The sequence below is a fragment of the Rhopilema esculentum genome, chromosome 11, assembly GCF_057945365.1.
Source record: "Rhopilema esculentum isolate cy_ngs chromosome 11, ASM5794536v1, whole genome shotgun sequence".
Lineage (NCBI taxonomy): Eukaryota > Metazoa > Cnidaria > Scyphozoa > Rhizostomeae > Rhizostomatidae > Rhopilema > Rhopilema esculentum.
Window position 1 is genome coordinate 7,406,135 of NC_142825.1, and position 24,997 is coordinate 7,431,131.

General features: G+C 35.4%; 2 protein-coding genes across 12 annotated transcripts in view; one reads left to right on the plus strand and one right to left on the minus strand.

Annotated features, from left to right (window-relative positions):
- Positions 1-23,878, plus strand: part of LOC135694165 (ribonuclease 3-like) — a 43,252-nt gene extending 19,374 nt beyond the window's left edge. For 2 of the 11 annotated variants that reach the window (XM_089111080.1, XM_089111071.1), the window contains exons 14-38: positions 221-274; positions 896-941; positions 1,355-1,383; positions 1,696-1,774; positions 2,261-2,368; positions 2,911-3,046; positions 3,649-3,709; positions 3,967-4,026; positions 4,393-4,492; positions 5,168-5,205; positions 5,637-5,695; positions 5,987-6,057; positions 6,341-6,385; positions 7,731-7,784; positions 9,250-9,353; positions 9,467-9,572; positions 9,713-9,805; positions 10,738-10,777; positions 11,875-11,957; positions 12,194-12,297; positions 13,106-13,149; positions 13,409-13,457; positions 14,834-14,880; positions 15,131-17,889; positions 21,007-23,878. In XM_089111080.1, the coding sequence (XP_088967206.1) occupies positions 221-274; positions 896-941; positions 1,355-1,383; positions 1,696-1,774; positions 2,261-2,368; positions 2,911-3,046; positions 3,649-3,709; positions 3,967-4,026; positions 4,393-4,492; positions 5,168-5,205; positions 5,637-5,695; positions 5,987-6,057; positions 6,341-6,385; positions 7,731-7,784; positions 9,250-9,353; positions 9,467-9,572; positions 9,713-9,805; positions 10,738-10,777; positions 11,875-11,957; positions 12,194-12,297; positions 13,106-13,149; positions 13,409-13,457; positions 14,834-14,880; positions 15,131-15,288 (1,768 nt within the window). In that variant the 3' untranslated portion in view covers positions 15,289-17,889; positions 21,007-23,878. Of the gene's footprint in view, positions 1-220; positions 275-895; positions 942-1,354; positions 1,384-1,695; positions 1,775-2,260; positions 2,369-2,910; positions 3,047-3,648; positions 3,710-3,966; positions 4,027-4,392; positions 4,493-5,167; positions 5,206-5,636; positions 5,696-5,986; positions 6,058-6,340; positions 6,386-7,730; positions 7,785-9,249; positions 9,354-9,466; positions 9,573-9,712; positions 9,806-10,737; positions 10,778-11,874; positions 11,958-12,193; positions 12,298-13,105; positions 13,150-13,408; positions 13,458-14,833; positions 14,881-15,130; positions 17,890-20,953 lie in introns of those variants that run through there. The other 9 variants (XM_089111077.1, XM_089111079.1, XM_089111078.1 and 6 more) reach the window with 9 other exon arrangements.
- On the minus strand, positions 15,732-20,191 carry LOC135694166 (neuronal acetylcholine receptor subunit beta-3). The gene is made up of 6 exons (XM_065212857.2): positions 19,745-20,191; positions 18,893-19,062; positions 18,396-18,440; positions 17,670-17,776; positions 17,005-17,276; positions 15,732-16,510 (listed from the first exon to the last, which is right to left on the minus strand). The coding sequence occupies exons 1-6, from the start codon at positions 19,818-19,820 to the stop codon at positions 15,732-15,734; spliced, it is 1,449 nt and encodes a 482-aa protein (XP_065068929.2). The 5' UTR covers positions 19,821-20,191.
- Positions 23,879-24,997: the final 1,119 nt, after the last annotated feature.

Consider the following 24,997-nt stretch of genomic DNA (forward strand, 5'->3'; position numbering starts at 1 on the left):
TTTTTTCTGTTTGGTGGATTTTGCTCTCTGAAACGTTTTTCTGATGCCACCAGAATTCGCAACAGATCAAATAAATGGGGAAGAAGTTGTTGTGTTGCATTTTGCTGCAGTTACTTTCCATTTTGTTTCTGGTAAATATTATTTTCTTCATTTTTTGGCTGAAATTTCTACCCAAGCAACTTTAACAGGCTCTTTAGAGATACATCTTCATCTATTGTAGTTATGAGAAGCTGAGACGGAAAAGAGACAATCTAAGATTTGTTGTTGAAGATTGGTGGGTAAAAATAATCGTACTAAAATTACTCCAAATTTACGTTCTTGCAATTTTTTTTACGTAAAACAGTGTATTCTTTATCAAACATCCCATCTCTTTTTAACCATATTTAGACTCTTCAATGATCATTAATTTGAAACTTCAAGACTCATTATTTAACGAAAGGGTAAAAACAACATATGAGCTCTAGTCTTGTAAACTTTCTCAGTTACTGCTTTATATTGTCAGGAAAGGCAGGAATAACTGATAAACTCTTGTGATGAAGATAGGTAAATGCTAATACATCCTCATTGTCTAAGCAACTCATTAAAAACCGCTCGTCTTCAACATCTCCCGTTTTTAAGGCCCCTTCTTTAAGGGAAAAGAGTCTTATTGGTGCCATAGACGTTTTATATTCGATTTACCATGTGTAATAAAAAAATTTTGTTGCCAATGTTCTGACTCACTATCAGATCATTTATTAAACTGACATGAAAAATCAAGGTTTCTCATATCAGTTTAATATTAAGGAAACCTTGAAGCACCTTATGTAATTAGCTAAAATTCTATATCTGTACATTTGAAAATTGAGGACCTATTTTTGTGTTTTTTTTAACTGAGTACTTATTGCTTCCACTCCAGTGTTCTGCCAGTGAAAAAACAACTTGAGGATCTCAGAAATATAGAGGTATCCTAAAATTTGATTTTAGTTTCACTAGGTTAAAGAGCACTTTTTGATTGGCCTTCATATTTTTGGTGACAAAGTTTTAATGCTTAGATTGCATGTATAAAGGTGTGATAGATAAGTGTCTGTTCATCCATTCACAGCAAAGCAAACAAACGAACCTAAATCTGATTCTGATATCGCTGGTACCCTTGTTTCGTTTTGGTAACGTTGCTATCAGTTTCTGTTCTTGCCTGCACGATATTGAGATAATATTAGAAAAACAGACAAATTATTAAATTTGAGGCATGCCTTATGTAAGTATTGCCAGCTCCAGTGAGTCCGCCCGACCCTTGGCATTTCAGCACTTTGTTTTCAATAGGCGACTGTGTACTTCATTCCTGTTATTTGATAGCAATGGTTTTTCTTGCTTTTAGAGAGAAATGGAAAAGATGAAGAGGAATAGGTAAAAATATTACTTTTATGATCAAACTCAATGTCTAATTGATTAAAGCTCTTAATTGAGATAATAAACCTAAGGTAACTAACACCCTTTGTAGCTGATACAAATAACATGCGCTCAAATGATGTGATGACATTTTTATTTTTTACAACATTGTCTATTATTAATTTAGAACAAGAACAAGTCCGTCCGGTAGAAGATGTTATTTTCTCTTAATATGACCTATTGTGAACTAACTTTTCAGTCGAGATATTGCTTTTAATATAATTTTCAATTTGAATCTTGAATCCTTACTTTTTTTACTAAAATATTCAGGAAAATGAATCGTCAAAGTAGAGTGTGGCTCTCTTCAAAAAACTGCTACAGAACTGGTTTAATGACTGACGTGTTCCAGGTGGGTGCATTCTGGAAACATTTCTCTTTATGTAGTTGCAAGAATTGAGATATCATGACATCCCTGCATATTCTGACGATACAATTTCTGCATACGGTTTCATGGAAATATACTCTATGGTTGATATAGTAGATCTGCTGTCTTCAGCTGGATAAATTATAAATTGTCTAAGGGTAAATAAATTATAATTTATTCCCTTTTTAATATCACTGATATACTGGGTATCATTTTCTGTTAAACTGTTACTGTTAAGGTAGATCATCTCTATATTAATGAGACTTTGAGAATCTTCTGTAAAAAAATGAACCTGTCAGATCACTTGACATTAATTCTTGACAGTAACTCCAGTGATTTGTCTGCTTCAAAAGGTGCCATTTTTTTCTAACTTAAGACGTTTATTTTCAATTCAGTTGGTAACTTAGTGAGTAATTTTTTTGTTTAGCTTTGATGTATTTAAGAGCCTGTTTGCTGCTTTTCAATTCGCAGCATACAATTCTTCTATATGCAATCACAGATCACATAAGATATCACAAAAGCCTTGATCTTCTCGAAAGGAAGATTAACTACAGGTTCAAGAACAGACTTTTCTTGGAGGTACTTTCTTTTTCGAGATCTTAATAGACGACCTAATATAATCTGCAACATCGTTTATTTCTTAGTAGATTTATGCAACTTTTAGAGGCATCGTAAGAAAATTTATCTGTAGATTATAGAGGCTAACTTCGTAGATTTGTCATCAGCCAGCTCCTTTTTGTGAACCTGAAGTCTGGCTGTTAGAGAATGGGACAGCGTAAGCGTACAGATGTGTTTGCTCAAATATTCAAATTTGTCCCTTTCTAATCGGCTATAAAGTTTAATACTAGCAACCTGTATTGTGAACTAAATAATTCTTCTTTTTTACAAGTATAAAATTTTTGCTTTTATTTCGGGCGGTGATTTAGATATATAAGTCTACTCTGATATTTATCTATTTCAATTTAGAGTTCTGTCAGATAAAATATCACTTCTAGACAAACAGGCATCCGAATTCAGTATCATCTGTGGAAGTAATAATTTGCACCAGTAATTTATTAATTAAGATACTTGTTCAAAATACACAATATATCGGGACTAACATAGTGCATGTTCACCCCTAGACTGCACTTCATCACGTCTCGTTACCTAAGAGACTTACCCAATTCAGTCACATCCACGTTTCATATTTCAACTGCGGCTTCTCGAATGTAGAGCTTGGAGATGGAGAGAGCCTAAGGAAATACTCAAAGAGAAAAGGTCAGCTGCTTTATTCACTATCATTTTTAAATGTTATATGACATTCATAAAAGTTACAATATAAATTCAAAATCATGAAGCTCTTGAATGTTGTGACAATCAATAAAAGTTATACTGGATGAGTTTAAGAAAGACTCAGGTACTTCGGTAACAAGAAATATTTACTGGATGAGTCTATGCAGCCCATATTTTTAATTTTCTGGGTAACAGCTCGTGACCGTCCTCCTGTTTTGAAATTCAAAAGACACACTTTATGCTGTTTTTTGGGTGTTGAAGAATTTTCATCGGATATTGGGAATATTTGCCCACCAAACAATACTGGTTCCACTGCGACCTGTTGTTGTCATACTCTACTTGAAATGAACACACATCGTAGATTTATCCAAAATCAATTGTTGAATTTTGAATGTTGTATTTTAGAATATAAACTGGAAGAGAAATCAGACTGGAAAAAAATTTTTGTTCTTTTGAAAAGACATGATTCTGGTTTTGCTTTTGACTGTGACCCTGTGTGTACGTTTTAAAAAATTAAATTAGATTTAGACGATATAGATTTTTTGGTTTGATTAAATTCATTAATTTTAAATTAATTTTCTTTAAAGGTCTTGAAAATCTGTCTGGAACTATGTCAAAGTTAGCCGAAACAGAAGTACAGCTGTCCTCGTGAGTTTTTGTATTCTCACTAATAAAATCTGGAAAAGAAAATGAGCAATGTACTCCTCTTGTCTTTGTATGGCTGTGAATCACTATCATTCGGTTTAATAAATATGTACTTATACGTAAGTTGTTTTCATCTGATTTTAAATGACGGTGCTTCATTCTTTTGCAGCACAAATCCGCTCTCCAGTAGAAATCTTGCCATTGCTTTCAAAAAGCTTTTATTCATTCTTCAGTAAATTATCGCTTGGCTAACTTTCTAGATTACGTCATAATGAATCGTTGGAGTTTCTTGGAGATTCAGTTCTCGAAATCATTGTGAGGTTAGTGGACTTTTCAATTTTTTCATATTGAATTGCAAGGATGTTTCTTACATAAGTGTCATAATTTGCCTAGGGTTAATTTTAATCAGTCTGGCTAGACGGAGCTTGTGCTAGTGCAGTTTCTCCAATTGGTAAATCTATCGAGCAAGGCCAATTTTTCTCATCAGTTCGGCTGAATGTTTTGCGAAAATTCCGAGAAATACCAACATCAGAAGACCAAATTCTTTATCAATAATTCTTTCATGATCCCCCTCCTTCGGCATAATTCAGTAAAAACTTACTAGCTTAACCTCACGAAATTCTTTACAAATTTGTCGAAATTCGTTGCTAGATTAATTACGAGCAAGTTATCAATATCAATTGCAGTTCACGACTGTTTTTTCTATTTGGAACCAAATCTGAAGGGGAACTGTCAAAATTCAGGTCATTGCTCGTTGGCAATGCACAGCTGGCCGAAATAGCAAAGGTTAGCAAGAATAACGATTTGCTTTGTTATATTTTCTTCTTTGGGGTTCTGAATCATTCTGCCCCGTGTATCGCTTTCATCGCATTTCTGAATCCAATTCCCCTCTTAAGAAGTTATTGCTCCAGAAGTGCATCCAGATGTTGTCATATGACGGGAGTGGTGAAAAAATTATTATTGTTTTGTTACAATTTCTTGGCAGCTTTGGTTTACAGCTGAGGGCTTGACTTTCTAATTTGTAATTGTACATGCACATCACTGTCATATTTGTCACTGTTTTCTTCTTTCATAACTCAACATTTCGTCTTATTGTTTTGACAAATCATTTCTTCGATCATCCATTTGAACCAGTCTGATGTTTTTGACACGTAAGTAGCAATTTGAAGCTGTGAAACAATTAAAATGGGAATTTGATTAAAATCTGTCATAATTTGTTGTCTCTCAGTGCTACTATGTTAACGAAAATGATATTTCAATAGACATGCTGCTTTAAGCAAAAAAGATTTTATTTTAATCAATCAGTGCGATGCAAGTTTTCTTTTTCGTGTCTGTGTGCTTTTTGTTAAATTCTTTCGTGTCATTTTTGTCAAGAAGCGACGATTCTTTGCTGTTGAATATAAAATCCCTAACTCGCAAGAAGTAAGTGGTGTTGTTGTTTATATTGTTGTTTCTTTTAAGAAATTGGAACTGCAAGACTTTATGTTGTTTGGACATTCGTAAGTGAAATTTCAGACTTTGTTCTTCAGATTTGTTATCGAAGCTAAGTGCCAACAATATAATGTGCGCAGCTGAAAATGTTTTTCGTTCTTTGTATCGACAATATTTTGCAAACATTTAATTCATTAAGTATATTGTAACAAAATGATCCTTGAAATGTAGTTATAATACTATTGAAGCTGTTAAGTTCCATTAAATTGTTTTCGAAAATCCCTTCAAGTGTGTAATAATTCTTCTTAGCGTTAAACATTCCACCATTCCACCACAAAATTCTAAATTATGGTGAACTTCCTTTTTTGTAGTAAGCATTTAAAGTGTTGAACGGTGCACAATCTAACCAATGTTACCCTTGCTTTTTGCTACCATCGCTTAAAGGCAGAACGCCCTCAAATGCCAGGAATGTTAGGAAACTTTGGTTGCTTCTTTTCAGTGATTGGCCCAAGGCCCGAATGGATCATTCATTGGCAAACTGTGTTGAAGCGATTCTAGGTACTTTGAATTTATTTTCAGTTAAAACCAGACATGTTCTTTAGTTCTCTGTGAGTTTATATTGAAATTAAGTTGTCTTAGATAATTCATTTCTAAAAATGCATCATCAGTGACTTGGTAAAAAAGTATATTGGCAGAGAAGGAAGGCGTATTTATACTTATAACTGTTGGTAATAAATGATTCAAACTCTAAAATATTCAAACTTTTAGCAAACATTCATCTCATCTTAAGAAACATTCACCATATTTGAGTTTTTGTATATGTTCTAGCCTCTTCTTCCAATATTTCAGCTGCTGTATTCCTTGATGGAGGCTACGATCAAGCAGACAAACTCCTGCAGTTTCTTCATTTTGAAGAAGAGGTAAGATTCTTTTTTTTATTCCTCATGATCCTATCAAACTATATCCTACTCTAAACTGTATATAACGTTTTGTCAAAGCAAGGGAAGCATGCCTGTCTTAATATTTTGAAAAAACATTTTACTTCTAGTTGACATGAAAATATTTTCATCATACTAATTTTTAAGGAGGGCTTTTATAAGCAGAATGGTTCCTTAATTCCTTTCTGTTCGATATACAAACGTTATTTGATTTACTTGTGTTTTACATTTTTATGCATATAAACTTTGTTTGAAATCTTTTTAGGATTTGGGCAGAATCTGGATGGATACGCCGAAGCATTTATTGCAGGTAAATTAAAATTTGACTTGTCGTACCTTGCTAATCTACGAACTGTTAGAAGAACGCTATAAAAGAGACAACAACACAACTATCTGAATGTTAAACTAGTAAATTCTTTATATATGGTTTTGGTGTCTTTATAACTTATTTCTTCAAACGTCTTAGATATTGATTCTTTTTTGAAAAATCTCGTGTATCATTTTCCGGAGAATGAAAAGGCTGTAAATTATCAACATTTCTCATTTTAAATAGCTGAACACTCGGAGTTTACCAAGGCAGTCCCGTTTGACTAACTCTAACCTCAGATTAAGATAATAAAAAACCTGTAATACATTTTGCTTATAAAGAAAGCAAACAATTGCCAATGCTAACTTCTTTGTACAATCGTAATATTTTCAATACCACAAGTCACAATCTACTTAAATTTTCACAACGCATTTCTCAATCTTAATGGCCGTTGTAATATGAATAAATGCAAAGTTAGGCATCTAGTGATCAAATCCTGACGCTAGTTTTCATAATGAGTAGAAACAAATAAAGTCTATGATATTTATGGATTGACATTATCAGAAGATTTATTTTAACCTGATTTGATGTCAAATGAGGATCCTGTAGAGCACCTGATGAGAAGCATTCCCTTCTCTGTCCGTGTTTTGAAAAGCTCCCAGACTTCTTTGTATAAAATTTTGGAGCCAGGGTAAAATTGATCAACAAAGCTTCAGCCAAAATTTCTGTTTAGTTACTGGATAATATTTTGTGTTCGGGCATGGTGTGATATATAGATATATTAATTAATTGATGTAAAACCTATTTTGGAGCAAAGTAATGAAAATTTGTTCTTGTTTTAACTGAAATTCAAAAGAAGTCCCATTGTTTCCAATATGCGTTGTGCTCAATATGTGTTAAGCCCAATCTCCAGTGAGAAAAAGTCTTGCGAAATTTCGCTGCGAAATACTTCACGCGACAAATTCCATTGAATGCTTTTGTTGACCTCACGACATTGGAATGTAAAGTTTGGAAGCGTGACAAAGGAATACGGAATATGATTGGCTGTTGAAGGATTTCGCAAGCGAAAAGAGAAAAAGTTAAACTCATTTTAACTTTTTTTCGCAGAGAAATTCTTCGCGAGAAATCCCAGCAAAAGATTACCGCGCATGCCTAGGACGTATTTCGCGAGAACTTTTTCGCATTTCGCAGTTTTCTTTCTCACTGGAGATTGGGCTTTAGTCACCCTACACGGATAAAGCTCTAAGTTTAATTAACCCATTGATTACCTTCTAATCAGTACGTTAATCAAATCAATCTGATATTCCAGGTTTATGTACTATTTTGATACATCGTGTGTTGATTACAGGCGAGAGCACCCGGAAGTGACAGACATCTGATCGAAAGGTCTCCGCGACTTCAGGTTGATATCGGCTACGTCCTTGTGTTTTCGTAATGTGTTATGCTACTTTTTAGAAGTTACTTTGTCGTCAGGTTTTTTGCTGGAATTTCTAGACATTTCCCAACTACACTGACCTGATTTATATCTGGCACCGTCCTAGTCTATCACATGTAAAGTTTAATTACTTCTGCTATATTTAAATGGGATTTATTGATGACTTTGAGTATACCTGAAGAATGGATGATTTTGAGTATACCTGAAGAACAGAAAGTGAAATCTGAATTTTATATAGGCTCCGAATTCAACGGCCTGTCAATTAGTCCCTATCAAAGGCTTTTGTTTATTTCACATTACATATTTTGGAAATTTAACGTTGATTTTTTACCAGAAACTACAGTAAGCTCAGGTCAAATTCAGATTTGGTTTACATAGGTCATATTTCGTTTGCAGAAGATTCTCCAATTTTCGTCTGTAAAATACTTGATCGTTCAACGATAATTAGCATTTGTCAACACCATAGTTATACACGCGTCAGTTTTTTTATCACTAAAAAGCCGATCAAGCGTGGTATTTGTCCTCTCAAGTCATCACGGATCCTTGATTCTAATTTCTGTTTAATTTTTGATGAATAAACAACGCTTATACCAATAAAAAGGCCCGTTCAGTGGGCAGAAACATACTGATGGCTTATCTTGCAATCTTGAATTTTATTTGTCATAATTTGCCTGCTCGAATGGAATCCTTTGCATTTGAACGACGCTGTTAAATTCTGTTGTTTGAATAGATAGCCTATCAAAATCAGCCAAACAAAACTTAATGCTTTCCAAATTTATAAGTTTAGAGAATCATCAAAATGTCAATAAAATAAAAAAGAGAGATGTTTCCTCTAAAAAACAAGATTTTACAATCATTTTGCTGGTATATCCCTTTCTCGGCTTAACTTCCAATACGGTAAGGATCAACGATACGATTAGGATGAAATGATCTAAAGAAGTTGCAAAGAAAGAGTCTTAAAGAGATTTTTTATTGCAAATATCATCCTCAAATTATTTCTTAAAATGTGGAATCTTTCTGAAGGTTGCCTTTATCAATATATTGCTTATATACCTGCTCAATCACGAAGGAAGTCACAGAATGCATTTTTCGTATCCTGTTGTAAGCTTTTGAACTCGGTCGTGTGCTTCTTGGTCCGAATCGTACGAAAAACTATCTACCATTTTTAATTTTACGTAAATAATGTGGCGAAAGACTTGGAAGGGGTGCTAATCGAATAGCCATTTTGCTATGTTTTGTTTCGTTGTATTTTATTTTGTTCCGTTTACTTACTTTTCTTTGAGTTTCCTTTCGCCGGATGTTAGTCGCCAATGTAGAAAGCCGAGTTGGAGACTACTATGAGTATTATATTGAATTTGGTATTTAAATTATGTGAAAATCTAGAATTTAAAAGGACGCTCACTCTCTTCATTTATGAATTTGTTTCCCATAGGAACTTTTGAAACTCGAAGATCGACTTGGCCTAACGTTTAACCATATCAGCCTCCTTGCTCGTGCATTTACCTGGTCTGCCGCGGATGACGATACTCTAACTTGGTAAATACCCTTTACTTCATCAAGATTTCATTTTAGAGGCTATGATTTTTTTTCAATCATCTTTGAACCCTTCTGCAAAAATATGCTCTATGCCCCTCTTCTTCATTTTAAAGTGGAAACAACCAAAGACTAGAGTTTCTTGGAGATTCTGTGCTGAAATTCATCATATCTGACTATGTGTACCGACATTTTCCCGACCACCAAGAAGGACATTTGACTGTAAGTATTTTGTATTTACTTTGCATGTCAGGTCGTGCCTTTATGGTTTCAAGAATCTTTTTTTCTTTACCCGACTTTGATTACTTTAATTATTTTTAGGCTAACAGTGTTAGATTATTGTTCACATTTCATATTTATAGCTGCTTCGTACTTCTCTGGTGAACGCAAAGACTCAAGCTACTGTCTTTCGAGAGCTTGGCATGGATGAATTCATTGATTTTGCAAAAGAAACTGTAAGCCGTTAAATTCAGATCATTTGTTAAACTACGTTTTGCTTGTGAAACATACGACACAGAATAGCTGGTTTGATAGCATTAGTAAAAATCCAACTTTACGATTTAGGATTTACTGTCCCATTCACGATTGCTTTCAGTTTCTCATCTCCAGTGTATGGCCTGCAATGTTAATCCCGTTTTCAGTACACTTTCTTCAGTTTCCTTCCTTTAATTTCCCACCCTTGGTGTCCCACGTTTCGTATTCCACCTTCAGTGTCTCTACTCCACCTTGATGGTTCTTAGTTTTATGTCTAATCTTTTGTTTTCAACCTTCAATGGACTTCCTTCAAGTTCCAACATTCGATGTTCCGCCTTCAACGTCCGCTTTTCATATTCCACCTTCAGTGTCCCGCTTTGAGTGCCATGCCTTTCATGTCACACCTTTAGTGTCCCGCTTCCAGTGTCATGCTTTCAATGTACCGTCTTCAGTTTCCCGACTTATTGTATCAAACATCCAGTGCTCAACCCTGAGTTCCCCTCTTTCAACGTTTCTCCTTCAGGGTCCTGAATTCTATGTCCTGGCTTCAGTGTCTTGCCTCAGTTCCCACCTTCAAAATCTCACATTTCAAGTTCCACCATCAATGTTTCGCTTTCAATGCCCCACCTTTATTGTCTCGTCTTTAGTGTCCTGCCTGCAGTGCCCTTTTCAGCTGAATTGTTTCATCATTCAATTGGCATTTTTGTTAGGTTTCTACCAAACATCTCTCGGTCGAATTTAGAATACTCTGAAACGAATTTTTTTCTCTATGCAGACCCCCCTGCATTTATTGCCATATTTCTTATATCCTAAATTATGTCGTAATCTTACCAAAATCCGAATGCAATCTTTTCAATGATCAGGCTTAGAACGAATAAACTGACCAGTGATTAGTTGTTTGTTATTCTCTAAGGAAACCTACAGCTGGAAAATCTTTGCAAATATGTTTGAAGGTACGTTTTCAGGTTTAAAACTTGTTAGTAATACTGTCTTTTGGTTTACAGTTTTATTGAAAAGTCGAATTTTGGTTTCTCAGTTGCGTCACGAACTGCAAATTTTCGATCTGAAATAATTGCACACATACTATGGCGCCATTGCGGCAAAAATGGTTAATTTTTGTGCATGCAGTTTTAAAAAATGTGAATGCACATTCAAAAATTTAAATACGAATATAAATATATGTATGCGAATATATATTTTTGTGCTTCCAAGTTGTAAATTTTGCTAAAGCACATTAACAAATATGTGTGTGTATCAGGTAAAATTAATTTTTGTGCGTGTATGCTCACATTTTTGCGTGCGAACCTCGGTTGTCAAACTGTTGTGTGTGTGCGGACTTCGCTGCGTGTTTGTTACAAATTAAAGTGTGTGTTGCAAGTAGGTTCTTTGAACAAGTAAATCAATTTGAATTTATTATGCAGTAGTGTGACATGAGAACAGACAAGAAGAAAGTTGTTCCCTTTGTCTATGAGATCCGATTGCTTTTATACTAAGTAGGTCATGTTATAATCTCGGCAGGGAGGGTGTAAACTTTAGACGATGACCCTTGAGATTTTTAGGCATCTAAACAATCGTTAGGATTCTCTAGGCATTACACTCTTTGCAATTGAAAGCAAATTTCTTGCGAGTTGACAAATGTATGTAAATGTAAAGCAGGTCTTTTACGATTCATTTAATTGTATTGAAGTCTTTAAAACTGTACGCCTGAATCTTTTTAGATCCTCTCATATTGAATATCAAGAAGGACCGTCCCCCCCCCCCCCCCATTGTAAAAATGTATATTTTGTTTCTTTTTTTCTTTGGCAAGAAACTTTTTAAGCAGAAAACCCAATGCAGCATTGCAAATTATGCCACCAGCTATTACGCATTAGAAAGCAATCTTTCCACCTCTAAATCCTACATTTCGGTAAACCTTTAACATTTTCGGTATCTTTTTTTCAGTAAACCTTTAAAGTATAATGGGATGCATTTTGATAACTGGGTTATTTCCTTCAATTGTGCTTTCAATTGTTGTAAGATTTGATAGGGATTTTAAGTCAATCTTTTGTAGCATTTATTGGAGCAGTTTTTGTGGACAAAGGGATTGAATATTGTAAGAAAATATGCGAAGTTACTCTTTTTGGAAAGCTTGAGGTAAATACATCCCTTTGTCAAGATTAGACATGGATGAATTTTTTTGAGATGAAAGTTTTAACATTTCGATAATGTTGTTTATTTCTTCATCCACAATCTTTGTAAGATGCATTTTTCCGTATTTTAATCTAACATGGTAAACTTTTGTTTTCATCGATGTATTTGGCATTAAAGTAATATAGTAGTTTTAATAAAATGATTTCTTGATGTTAATTTTGGTGTTTACTTTTTTCAAGAGCTTTATAATAAATCACGACTGGCTGGATCCAAAATCGAAACTCCAGAACTGCTGTGCCTATTTGCGATCAGAGAATAACAAGCTTGAAAACCCAAATTACAAGTATGTTTTTAAGATTATAATGCGCTATCTTCTCTTCTTGGGTCTTGCTATTTGTTCTGTTATGCCTTTTTTCAATAAATGATTAAGATAACGAATTTCAATGAAAAGAAACGCGCCTGCTTTCGTAAACGCTGGAACGCGTGGGTGGAGCCTGCAACTCTGCTCAACTATAAAACTAGTAGATGAAAATGTCCAGGCCGAATTCCAGGTTTGTCTAAACTCTAAAAACGAATGTATGGAATTCAGCCTCGATTGAGTTTCAACTGTAGTACTATATCTTTAAGATTATGGTCTAGGCTAGCTTACTTAAGGTGGATAAAGCTTAAGATTGATCTCCTTCTCTCTACCTGCAAATATAAAGTAGCAAAAAAGGTTTTTATTATGCCATTTCAGCGACTTTGACTGATTTTTATCCGTATACTGCATGTTTCGCTGGTTAAAACTCAAAAGTAGATTTTTAAAAAAGTATTGTCTATCTACGAATCTTTCTCAGCAATCAATACCAATTTAACTTGATTCTTTGCTTTGTAAAAATGTTAACTTGCCAAGATTAATATGAAGAAAGGGGCATTGAAAGTTAGCAATATTGTTTTGCCTAATAAAACATGAGACGAGAGCGCTTGTCGTCATTTGTACATAGAGCTGGTCTCTGTCCAGTCCACAAAATCTCTGAACCAAGAGTAAATTTCTACACTTTCTCAAGAAATAGATATGACTTAAAGAATTATAATTAGATAGTTTAGATTGATATTTCTCAAGTATTTCATGTCTTAAGAGATATTCCTCATTTCCCACTTGTATATTTTAGGATATTGGAAGTTTCTGGGCCTCTTCCCCATCGGACATTCAAGGGTAAGCCTTTAAGAAACGTCTTGTTTTATCAAGGCTTATACACTAGAAATTAGATATTACAACAAACCGACATGGTTAAAATGCAAATTGATAATAAAGGGTGAATTTCAAAGTTTCATTTAAAGATATGATGCTGAATAATGAAGCTATTTTAACTTTTGTAAAAGACTAAATTGTTGTTTCTATATAGTTTTCATTTCTTGAATAGTGTACATTCACAGTCCGTTTTATTTCATTTGAAATTCTGTTTTCATTGTAGCCGCAGTTTATTTTAGAAATGATCAGCTGGGAGTGGGTATTGGGAAGACGTAAGTAAATTTTTAGAACCTTGTGAATACGATTACGGTCTCTGGTGAAGGCTGGCGAAAGTCAATCCTTTATTTGCATGATAATTACTTGAGAAAAACTTGAAATGTCAGTTGCTATGCTAATTAGGATTATAATTATAGTTCTAAGCGCCAATGTCAAATAATGCAGATTTATTAAGTAATGTTTTCAACAGCTGTCTTGGCTAGAGAAGTTGATTTTAGCTGTACGTTAATTGCTTAAGTTTTCGTTCATGCATATTTAAACAAATTTAACAGTTATACCCACAAGGTTTGTTTTTTAAACACACAATTTAGCAATAATGTTTTCTTGACTTTTTGTGTTTTTCGGCTCATTAAGCCCGAGTTATGGATTTAGGAAATTGACCGAATGACAAATAAGATCAATAAAAGAAGCTTTTTCGTTTGACAATTGTCATGGCGGCAGTCTTGCCTTATTTTGACGCAACCTTTATGAGTGTTCCTCAAAAATATTCAATTACAGGCTGCATCGTTTGGGACAGACATGAACAGATGCATAGTTTTTTCAAGATTCAAGCTTATCTTTCAGATTTTTTATTTTATATATTCAATTCAGTTAATTTTGTTTCTTTTTAAATATCCGATAAACTTCTCAACAAACTTAACAATGAAACACCAATATTAGAGTTCAAGAATTGCTGCAAGGATTTTGTCTTTTGACTGTCTTTTTATACTTTTTTATAATTTTTTCAAACTTTATTGTTGGAAATCATGCATTTTCGGAACTATAATCTACAAGTAGAATTGGTAATCAAAAACAATTATTGTATTACATTGACAATTATTATAAATTATGGTCGTTATTTTTTTAAGTGTTAGGTTTAACTTAAGAAACATTAGAAGTCAAATGTTAAAAGGAAAAGAATATTGTTACAAAAACAGCCAAATAAAACTTGCCTTAAAGTAGTGGAATATATTTTTGGTATAAGTTTGGAAAAATGATTATAATATTGGATGGGGTGTAACGATTTGTTTCTGATAAGAGTAAAAGCATAAGCCAACGACAAGGACTCCTAATAAGTGCAATCCACATCATGATAAACCTCTAAAAAATCAGTTTCCTTGCTATACGGTTTTGCCTTTTTATTTTATGTTTCTGATTAATCATGATTAATCATTGTACGAGTTTGGTCATTTGTATCGATAGAAATGATACAAAAGTCTAGATTCTCTTGATGACAATAGTAATGATAACAAGTTAACAAATTAGGCCTGATTTTTGTGTCGATTTGGTATTTTGGTCCCTTTTGATAGTATTTCAAGCAAGTTTTGTAGCTGCACAGCTTCTTTTCTTCGCCTTGGTTCGATGTTTAATTTTTGTCTTATTCTCTCCTCAGCATTCGTGCTGCTGAGTCTGCCGCTGCTCTCAATGCCTTGGAATCCAGTAAGTATGCAGATTTTGTTTTTACATTTCAATTGAGAGGCTCGGCGCAATCCTAAAGTACCAAAATCTATGTAAAGTTCTTAAGCTTGGTTTTCTTTATTTCATCGGCAAAAGGGGAATTGGAAGCTTCAAGAGTATAGATTAGTAGTTACACCTTTTTATAAAAACTTATAAAAATATTTTGGTTGCTATTTACTTCCAATGAAGAGGCTACGTAACCAACTTACACAGACATATTTACTGTAAATAGATCATTTTGAGGTGCAAGAGAGGCAGAACCGTGTCATTAACGAGAAGTATGGCAGGAAAAGGATCAATGTTGGAAACTCACCAAGTTTTCCGTTGCCAGCAAAGAGATCGCGAGAAGAAGACGAGGACAACTGGGAGCCAAAATGGATATATATCTGATGTAGTTACTCGTAATTACAGCAAATTAATTATGTTTTATAGTGTAGAGGAAATTACGTTGCTAATGGAGGAAATTACGACTGATCAATTGAATTCGATTTCACCATCAGGATAATTGTAGAAGCATTCTTGCCTTTAGAAAACTTCTAATAGATTATGGTAGAATATCCCTACGGTGGGGGACTTTGTCTCAGTTTCCCAATGCAAATGTGATGTTTATTTGTAGGTGAGTTTTTCTAGCTTTTCATTATAAGCTGACATTGTTCATTAGCTCATATTTTATTACATCGAATTACTTTAGTGTCGATGGAATTTCAATGCTTATATATCGTATATCACAAATTAAGCCCTCTATCGTAAAGGAGTTCCCCGGAATGAGCACCGACCCTTTTTAGTAGTGGGTTGAATGAAGGCTACAGGTAAATTCTTAAAATGAAGATGTGCTATTTTGATGAAAGTGTTAAGAATGGGGTCACATATTCATTGAAAATTGAGCAGACTTGGCCTGCCTGTTTAGAAGAGTAGATTGTTATAGCAGTAAGAATTAATACTGCCAGATTACAAATAGCAAGAGACATGGCTAAACGGTCAACGATCTTGATTGCAGACTTGTAGCTTTTCTCTTCATCTTCTTCTTTATTTTCCTCTTTTGAATTTTCAGCTTTCTGATTTGATTCTTCCTTCGGCTTGCTGATTGTCATTGAAGGATCTTCTTCCAGGCCATCGTTGATTTTCCTTTTTCGTCGTGATCCCATACAATGCTTTATCTTTTTCCAAAGCCATGGAATAGCGAGAAAGACTATTCTCAAAATATAGAAAACAACGAAGATCAGCCTCTTGCCTGGTTTCTTTTTATTCTCATTCTTGTTAGCCCAGTTAAGGCATATTCCAGCTAAGATTATTTGCAATACTGTATTGAGCAGGATAATTATAATCAGGAATACCAAGATTGGAAACCTATCCGAATTGTTTGGCACGTGCTTGAAAGTCGTTTCTAGTGAGATCATTATGCTTAGCAAGCAGGACAGCAACAGAGCAATTCGATCACCAGTTGTAGCAGGAAGAAAAACCGAGCACATTGACAGAATGCCAAGAAGAGTCATTGGGAAAAGTACCGTGATTAAAAAGAAACCATGTCGTCTTTTGACATTTGCTTCAAAACGTAGACCTCTGAGAACAGGCCAACCTTGTTCATCAGAAAACAGCTTGCTGCCATTGAATTCTGCAGAAAAGGTACACGTTATGTAGTTTACTGTCTGTATGGCTATTTGTATAATTGTGGTTAAGATGTTTGTATCATAGCGATGTTACTTTTGTAGTAGAGAGTCAAAACTCAAGACCTGTTTCTTTAGAAAATGTAGTTTGCTAGAAGAATTGAACTCAAGGTTTTTCTCGTAGATTAAAAAAGGAGGCTATGCAGATTTGCAAAGACAGTATTTTTATCAGAAAATGTAACTAATGTAAGTTAAATATCTTACTAATTTCAATATTCTTTCTGACTTGTTTAATTGGAAAGATATTGCCTCTAAGGAGGTAGATATTTACTGTTAGAAATAATGTTTTGGGAAAATTGAGACAATTGATCTTTTATCGACATTCAGAAAATCTTCACCATTTGGAGAGGTCGAATAAACGATTGTGGTATTAGAATTAAAGATGTCTTTATATTTCTTCTATTTATATATATCTTTAACTTGGATCGATTAAAAAACTTACCAAATGATTTTAAGTCCCATGTACCATATGTTTCGGGCTTTTTATCAGAGATTTTGTTGGCACTTTTATTTATTGCAACAAAGTCTACCAAACTTGCATTTAAGCGTTTCAGGAAGATTGTAAAGCTGCAGTTGTACTCATCCATTGGAAACAAACACGCCTTATCTTCACACGCCAGCCTCACTTTCCTGTAGAACGTCAAACTGTGCCTCCCAAGGTTAGTGAGGTAAACTGTATCAGCCGCATTTGCTTCAATGCCAATCATATCGAGACTGAAAATAAGAACGAATATGCAATATCGAAGGATAAAGTTAGAAAAAGTTGAGGCAATTACTTATCACTTCTGAGATGTTGAATCATTTTTTTAAAGATGGGTGATGTATTTAAAAATAGTTCCTGGAGAGTCTTTTAACATCTCTTGTTAATTGTCAGTCCTCTAACATTTCCTAATTATTATCCTTCCCCCCATCCTACCCCACACATTGCACGTATACGTACTCTTTCCCAGAAATATACAATAAAGAAACAGCAAGAACAAAAATAAACTGAAGTCCCTGTTTCCTAAAAAAAGCCAAGAGCAAGAAGTCAAAACCTCAGGTCACAGCTGGTGGAGAGTCCACTTTAAAGAGCGTAACATCCTGACGAAAAATCATCAAAGAACATACTTTTTATCTAATTCAAATTTAGGTGTCCAAACACTGGAGGCGTCCACTGTCAGTCTTGAAATACCAAATTTGCTTGCATTCCAATTCAGTAAGCTGCTTTGCCATTCCTGACAGAGAATATTAACGATAGTCACCTTTTACAAGTATGACGTCACTTGGAAAATTGGAGATTGCCGAGACGATTGCTGGATAAAGTGCGGTGAAGCAGGTATATTTTTAGGTAAAACCATTTCTTATTTTACATGTACGGACGTTTATGGTCATGCTAGTACACTTAAACTAGATGCTTTACGAGACAATGCATAACACTAGCAATTTTTGCCTTAAAGCCGATTTTCTTCAAAAGAACCCTCTTATTCTAAGGTCATTATGAAATTGATGATCATTAATTCCTACACTCGCTTGTCTGTTCCCTCGGTCACTCATTCATTCATTCATTCATTCATTCATTCATTCATTCATTCATTCATTCATTCATTCATTCATTCATTCATTTATTCATTCGGTCTTGTGCTCGTTCGTTTCTTTATTCATTCATTTTGTAATTCTTGTAGTTCTTGTTTTGTTCCTTCAATATTGGTAAAACACTGAAGACTCTTATTTTATAAAATCATGTAAAACTTGTTGCAATTTCATTTTGTTGGAGAAATGGCTACGATGCTCATAAATTTGTGAACTTACCACTCATGACAAATAAAGATCAAAAAAGGGTAATGCCATACTTACTGTGTCGAAACGCAGCATCATAGTGGCTTCATTGTCACTTGCATTCTAGAATGGCATTATTCGAAAATTTGCCTCGTTAATGCGGATAACAAAATAATTACTTGCTGGTGCGTAAGTTGCCCCTGCTGCTTTAGTCAGGGCTATTCTATTACAATAAATTTTATTTGAGTAAAATTAAAACGGTCAGGGCAATTGGCGAGAGTCAGGGGTCTGAAATTCAAATAAAAAAAATCGAAATATATCAATCCCTCACGTCATAGAAAAAAAAGGTTTTATTTGATGAAATTTTACTTAAAGCAGCCACAGGCGTAGGGAACATAGGGACTGGAGGGCTGCAAATAATCAGGAAATTAATATCATTTCAGGCTTCATTCGGGCAGCTCGATCTCAATAAAACGATAATATTCAGTTAAGATCCTTGCTAGGCCCCCTAAACGTTTAGCATCCCCTACGCCCATAAAAGCATCCACGAACTTATGAATTTATAGAAGCCTTACAATTTCCTCTATGTTTCTGACTGTAATTTTGAGTTGAATCTTCATCCTGTCTTCTTCTAAATTATTCAGCTTTGGGAAAATTCTGCTGAAATTTCGATTACAACCAAAGAGATGTGCAATGAGCTTCTCTTCCTGCGTTTGCAATGACCTGCACACATTCTGCTCCTCATCTAGAACGGAAACAGTTCTATGCAATCCTTTGAGTATCAGCAAAACTAATGCCTAGATCAGCTGCTGGGAAATTACGCTTTTCATTACAGACATAACAATTGTTTCACCTTTGAAAATGTCTTCTAAATTCGATGAGAAAATGTTGGGGGAGGGGTAATGTTTTGCCAACGCACTTTTTGTGATATGGTCCTGTGATTGCCATTGCGTAACCCAGAGCTAGTCACGGGCGCTCCCTTCAGGTAAAATTGGCGTTCCTTGTTGATATAAAAGGGCGTGGCCTAAACATTTTGTCGCCCCCCCCCTCCCCAACAGCCTAAAGTTGCCATGGGTGGAAGCTAGGTTAGAAACATCATGTACAGAGCTATTTGCAGCACTGAGTTTCATTTGATCATTATTTCACATGAAACTTAAAATCAGAATCTTTTTCAGCAAGCAAACAAGTTAATTACAATATACTGATCTAAAATACAATAACAAGAAATTTAATTTAGAACAATAAGTAAGATCAGAAAATTAATTGGTAGTTTACAATGCTGAAGGACACACGAAAAAAGCTCACATCAAAATGACAACTTGATATCACGTCAACGACAAGGCATTTTTCCTTTTTTTAGGACTTACAACTTTTAACGGACCCCGTTTCTCTAATGTGAAAACAGGAACTGAATTCTGATAGCTTACCATATGCCAAGATTCTTTGCACGAACATCAGTATTACAACAATAAACGGCATGTCTAGGTTCATAGTTGACCGCATCTCGCCATTTACAGCCGATATCTGTGCAGGTGCAGAGCATAAACCGCCTTATCTTGGTGTCTAAACACAAGTCTGTTTATATTGCAGTGCAATTTAAAAAATAATCATTTACTCTATTATTAAAAACTGATGACACTCTATTAGAAACTGTTTGTTTGAAATCGGTTCTTCCTAGCTTGTACCAACATCACTACTATTTAACGAGGATTGTGAGTCTATTGTACGTACTAACCAGATGATAAACATTGACGCAGAACCATCTGGCTCTTTCCCGTCGTTTGGCAACAACAGTCATGTTAACGAATTTCTTTATAGAATACAAAAACGGTTAAAATAATAATCGAAGAAGGCCCGCTGTAATTATAAGGAAATTTGCTTAAGTTCAAAGGAATTTTTCCCTGATATTCTCCTAGCCCTTGTATTTTCCATCCAATGTTTCGTATTAAGCGTCTGTTTGTTAGCGAGAAAAGCTTTTAATACTTGCAAAATTCCCTATGCATATAAGATGGTTCCGGAATCAGAACAACTATGGCGTTTTTAAAAAAAATCAAAATCCTCAATATGGATTATGATTCGGCTATTGGTCAACATTTACTTAAGAATCCAGTTTACTCCGAAACTTGACGATAATTTTAAAGTCATTGGGCTAGCAAGGTCGTCTTTCAACCAGGCGTTTTGGAATCTGTCTACATCGAAACAGAGGACCCCGGCTTTTGTGGACAGAAAGAGTTCGTTTTCTCACTTGGACTCTCTAACTAGGCGAGATGCGGTTGCGATTGGTCAGAAACTAAGAACCAATCAAACGCACTTTTCTTTTCTCACCCCAACTTTCGATGGATCCGCATTTGGATATTAACTTTTCACTTACCTTCAGACATTATGCAACGTTTATACTCTATGGAGTATCTGATGAAAAGTACTTTAGTATGATATCAAAAGAACTAATATTTTATCTTGATGATATATTTGCGCTTTTTGTACTATTTTAAAATTTTGTCGTACCAAAGGCCTGTTTGGATATATAATCATCAAAAGATAGAACTGGCAAATGCCATAGTCATAATGATAAGAATCTGGCCTCGGAATTATTCTTTCCAAAAATATTCCTTTCTACTAAATTCTGCTCCTCCTAGGTCATCTGTGTTACATTTTTGACCGATGTTTTGCTTTTTCTTAATATTTGAAGCTGAGATAGACTGGCCTACAAACCAACCGGCCTACTGTCACATCGGCATACTTGACCACTTGCCCACTGTCCTGCTGGCCCACCGTCCTGCTGGCCCACCGTCCTGCTGGCCCACCGTCCTGCTGGCCCACCGTCCTGCTGGCCCACCGTCCTGCTGGCCCACCGTCCTGCTGGCCCACCGTCCTGCTGGCCCACCGTCCTGCTGGCCCACCGTCCTGCTGGCCCACCGTCCTGCTGGCCCACCGTCCTGCTGGCCCACCGTCCTGCTGGCCCACCGAACCCACAAGCCCACCGACCTACGCGCTCACCGGCCTTCTGTCCTATGTAATGTGAACGCCTTCAAATCTTCAAATCTAATTGCTGAACGTAAGTAGCTTCATTATATCAACTTTTGACTTGGAATAGAGCCTTTTGGTTCCCCGTGGCCGATTTAGGGCCAGTCCAATCTTATTGGGACGGAGATGTAGTCTTCTCCTCTGAATCTCAAATTGATAACATACACCCAGGACGGTCATGTGGGGGGTTTGTTAAGCCCCTTGGGAAAAAGTTAACGAGAAGTTTTTTGCCATAAAAGGGTGCTTCGCCGGCTTACCCAGTTTGTTCGCAAAAGGGCTCGGAGCACCTCCTTGAGCACAATGTCTAGCGATGGCCCTGCATTCACCATAAACTTTTAACAACACATCAAACACAAACACTTTATGGTATTTTCTGTGTATTTTCTCCCTGCCTGAAACAAACTCGCAGTTGTTTTATGAAATGGTCTATTGCCAACTCCAGGTGATTTTTAGCGTCATTTCTTGTCATCTAATGCACCTAAGACTCCAAGAGGCAAGTAGGACTCCAGGAGGCCCTTAAAATTCAAAATTTGTACTGCTAGTTTTCGTGATGTATGATTGTGACAGTTTTGGCGGTACAAAATTTAAAAATAGCTTTGAAAAAAAAGCAAAAATTTTTCAACATGCTTAAAATTCCAGGCACGTACACACGGAACGAAATGGAGGGGTAAACAGGACAAGGGGCAGTTTTAACGCTGGATCAAGCTATCTTAGCGTATGAAATTGCCCTTCTCTACCAAATTTAGTGTTTATCTAAACTTAAAGAGAATGTATGACAACAAATTTCTTTGGGACCTGTAACCTACCTAATACCCCTGTCTTTAGCTTTGTATTCTATTTTTTTATGCGTATACAACTGCTCTTCTCTACCGTTTTTTTCTCCACCGAAATTTTGAATTTTAACAGGGGTATGGGGGAGGTTTTTTCATGGTAAATGTACGTGGGGCTGTGCCGTGAGCAAGGTTATAATTTTGTGGACTTCTTTTCTAGCCAAGGGTAGGAATTTCATCCTGACAACCTATTTTTGTCGACAATAATCTAGTAAAAAAAATTCAGGTTATTTTCAAATTAGTACCAAATTTCAAATTACCATTAAAAGAAAAAGTATGAAAGTGTGGCAACTTTGGTCTGCACCCTATCATTGTGAGCTTATTAAACTGCAGATTTCTACCAAATTTAATATCAATATTACAAATTCAAGAGAAAAGAAACAGCAGCCTGGTGTCTAATGCCCCGGTCTTAAATAGTACAGTGGGGGCTTTTGTCATGCGTGGGTCCAGATCCTATCTTACTCAGTCAAACTTTTGTCTGCAGCTTTTATTACAAATGTTTGGCTGAAAGTGAGGTGTTTAAAAGAAGGCGGTGTTTATCAGGGGGCAGCATTCATTAGATGAAATGTTATAGCATCAACTAAACTTTTTTGTTATAAGAAGAATTTTCTAAGAACACGAGCCTCAAAATTGGTCAAAAGTTGAGAACAAATTAAGAACAAGCTGAGGCTCAGCTACTGTAAAATGCAATTTTGAACAACCTTTTTTTCTCAAAATCGAGGATTTTTAGCGATGTGTGGGTGCTTTTTCGGTAAATATTCAAATTTGTCAGCAAATTAAAGCTGTCTCACTCACTTTGTTGGCAAATTAGGCCTGAACACCTCCTTAGAGCGAAAAAGCTAGCAATAGCACTGCTTACACCAGTTTTGAGGCTCGTGTTCTTATAAAATTGTTCTTATAAAAAAAAGAGTGTAGATTAGTTTGATGATCTAATTAGATTCTTAGATAATCTAATGTTGAATCGATGTGCTTCATTCAATGTTTGCGACCCCACGGAAAAACGTCCTTGCAAACCCAAAAATCTAAATATAACATATTTTTCATCTTGCGGGCCACAAAAATTTTTTTCCCCGGCTGGATTCTGGCCCGCGGACCGTAAATTGCCCACCTCTGGCCTAAGGCATTCTGGACTATGATATGCCAAACCCCAACTTTTGCTGCTTTTTACTGTTTTACTGCATTAATTGTATTTTAAATTACTTTTCAAATTCTGATTAGATTTTTGATCAATAATTGTATATATCGATATATATTTTAATCTAGATTAGGGCACTTGACTCGAAAACCCTCATAATTTCTGTCACTGTCGTAGACAACATACACTCTTTTTTTATAAGAACCAGTAAATTTAAGTTCAGGCTGACTGTTCTTAATTTTTTCGAAAATCTGAGGCTTGATTGTTCTTAATTTGTTCTTAAATTAAGAGGGTGTAAGCAGTGCTATTGCTAGCTTTTTCGCTCTAAGGAGGTGTTCAGGCCTCTTTTGCCAACAAAGTGAGTGAGACAGCCTTAATTTGCTGACAAATTTGAATATTCATCGAAAAAGCGCCCACACATCGCTAAAAATCCTCGATTTTGAGAAAAAACGTTGTTCAAAATTGCATTTTGCAGAAGCTCAGCCTCAGCTTGTTCTTAATTTGTTCTTAACTTTTGACCAGTTTTGAGGCTCATGTTCTTATAAAATTGTTCTTATAAAAAAAAGAGTGTACTGATCCATGTACTATACAATGAATAAATGCTGTACTTTATATTAAAAATTGTTTTTAGCTATTTTGCTAGTTATATACTTTCAGTGTACATCGGAACGGCGATCAATGTAAGCACTAAATAAATCCATCCTTGACTAACGTGTCATTTCCAAACCCAGCGAGTTTTTTTTACGTGCAGAGAACACGGAGCCAGAGAGGAGACGATGTGACTATTGCGTGACTTGTTTTGAACTGAACTGAACTGAACTAATTACAAAACTGGGGGGACGCTACAAAAGTCTTGTTGATTACGTTACTGTGGTTACGGAGACAATCAAAGGTGTTATTGACAATTATACAATAGAAGACATTTTACGGTATGACAATAGTCACTACATACTTGTCAATCATGTTGTTGAATGAGAATGAATCTGACAAATTTGAATAAAAATTCACAGGAGGCTCGAGCCTACGCAGTGATGGCCAATGTTGATTCAAAGTTCAAATTCAAATTCATTAAATTCAGCAACACATTTACAGTTTATCGAATACATGTCAACCAAAAAGTATTAATCAAAGATACAAGATTAAAGATTGATATATACAAAAGGTCAATAAGCTGTAATAAATTTTGTAAGAGTTGACCACAGTGGCAGTTTTAGGGACTGCGGGGCCCGGGGCCAAGAACATATGCGGGGCCCGGGGCCAAAAACATATGCAGGGCCCTTGTTCTTTACAATTTCCATCTTTTTTCCTAGGTGTGGGGTCCCTTTTGGCTATCATATGGGCGGGGCCTGGGGCCATGGCCCCCTGGACCCCCTGGACCCCCCTTAAAACCGCCACTGGTTGCCCAGGACACTGAGAGAACCAAAAAGGTTTTCGAGCCATGATAGTGAGGTTATAATAGGTTTTTTGGTACTGACTACTTTAAATGGCTTTCAATAGGTATTTTGAAAGCTGTAGGATAAAGTTGGTCCAGAAATAGAGAAAAATGTGTAAATAATGTTTTCCCAATCAGGCTTTATTATAAACTTTGAAGATTTCATTGCTCAAAAATTTCGCAAATGCAGACTCGTAATTTTTAAGATAGATAGTTTTGGCAATCTTGAAAGACATGCATATATTTTTTTAATGAGAGA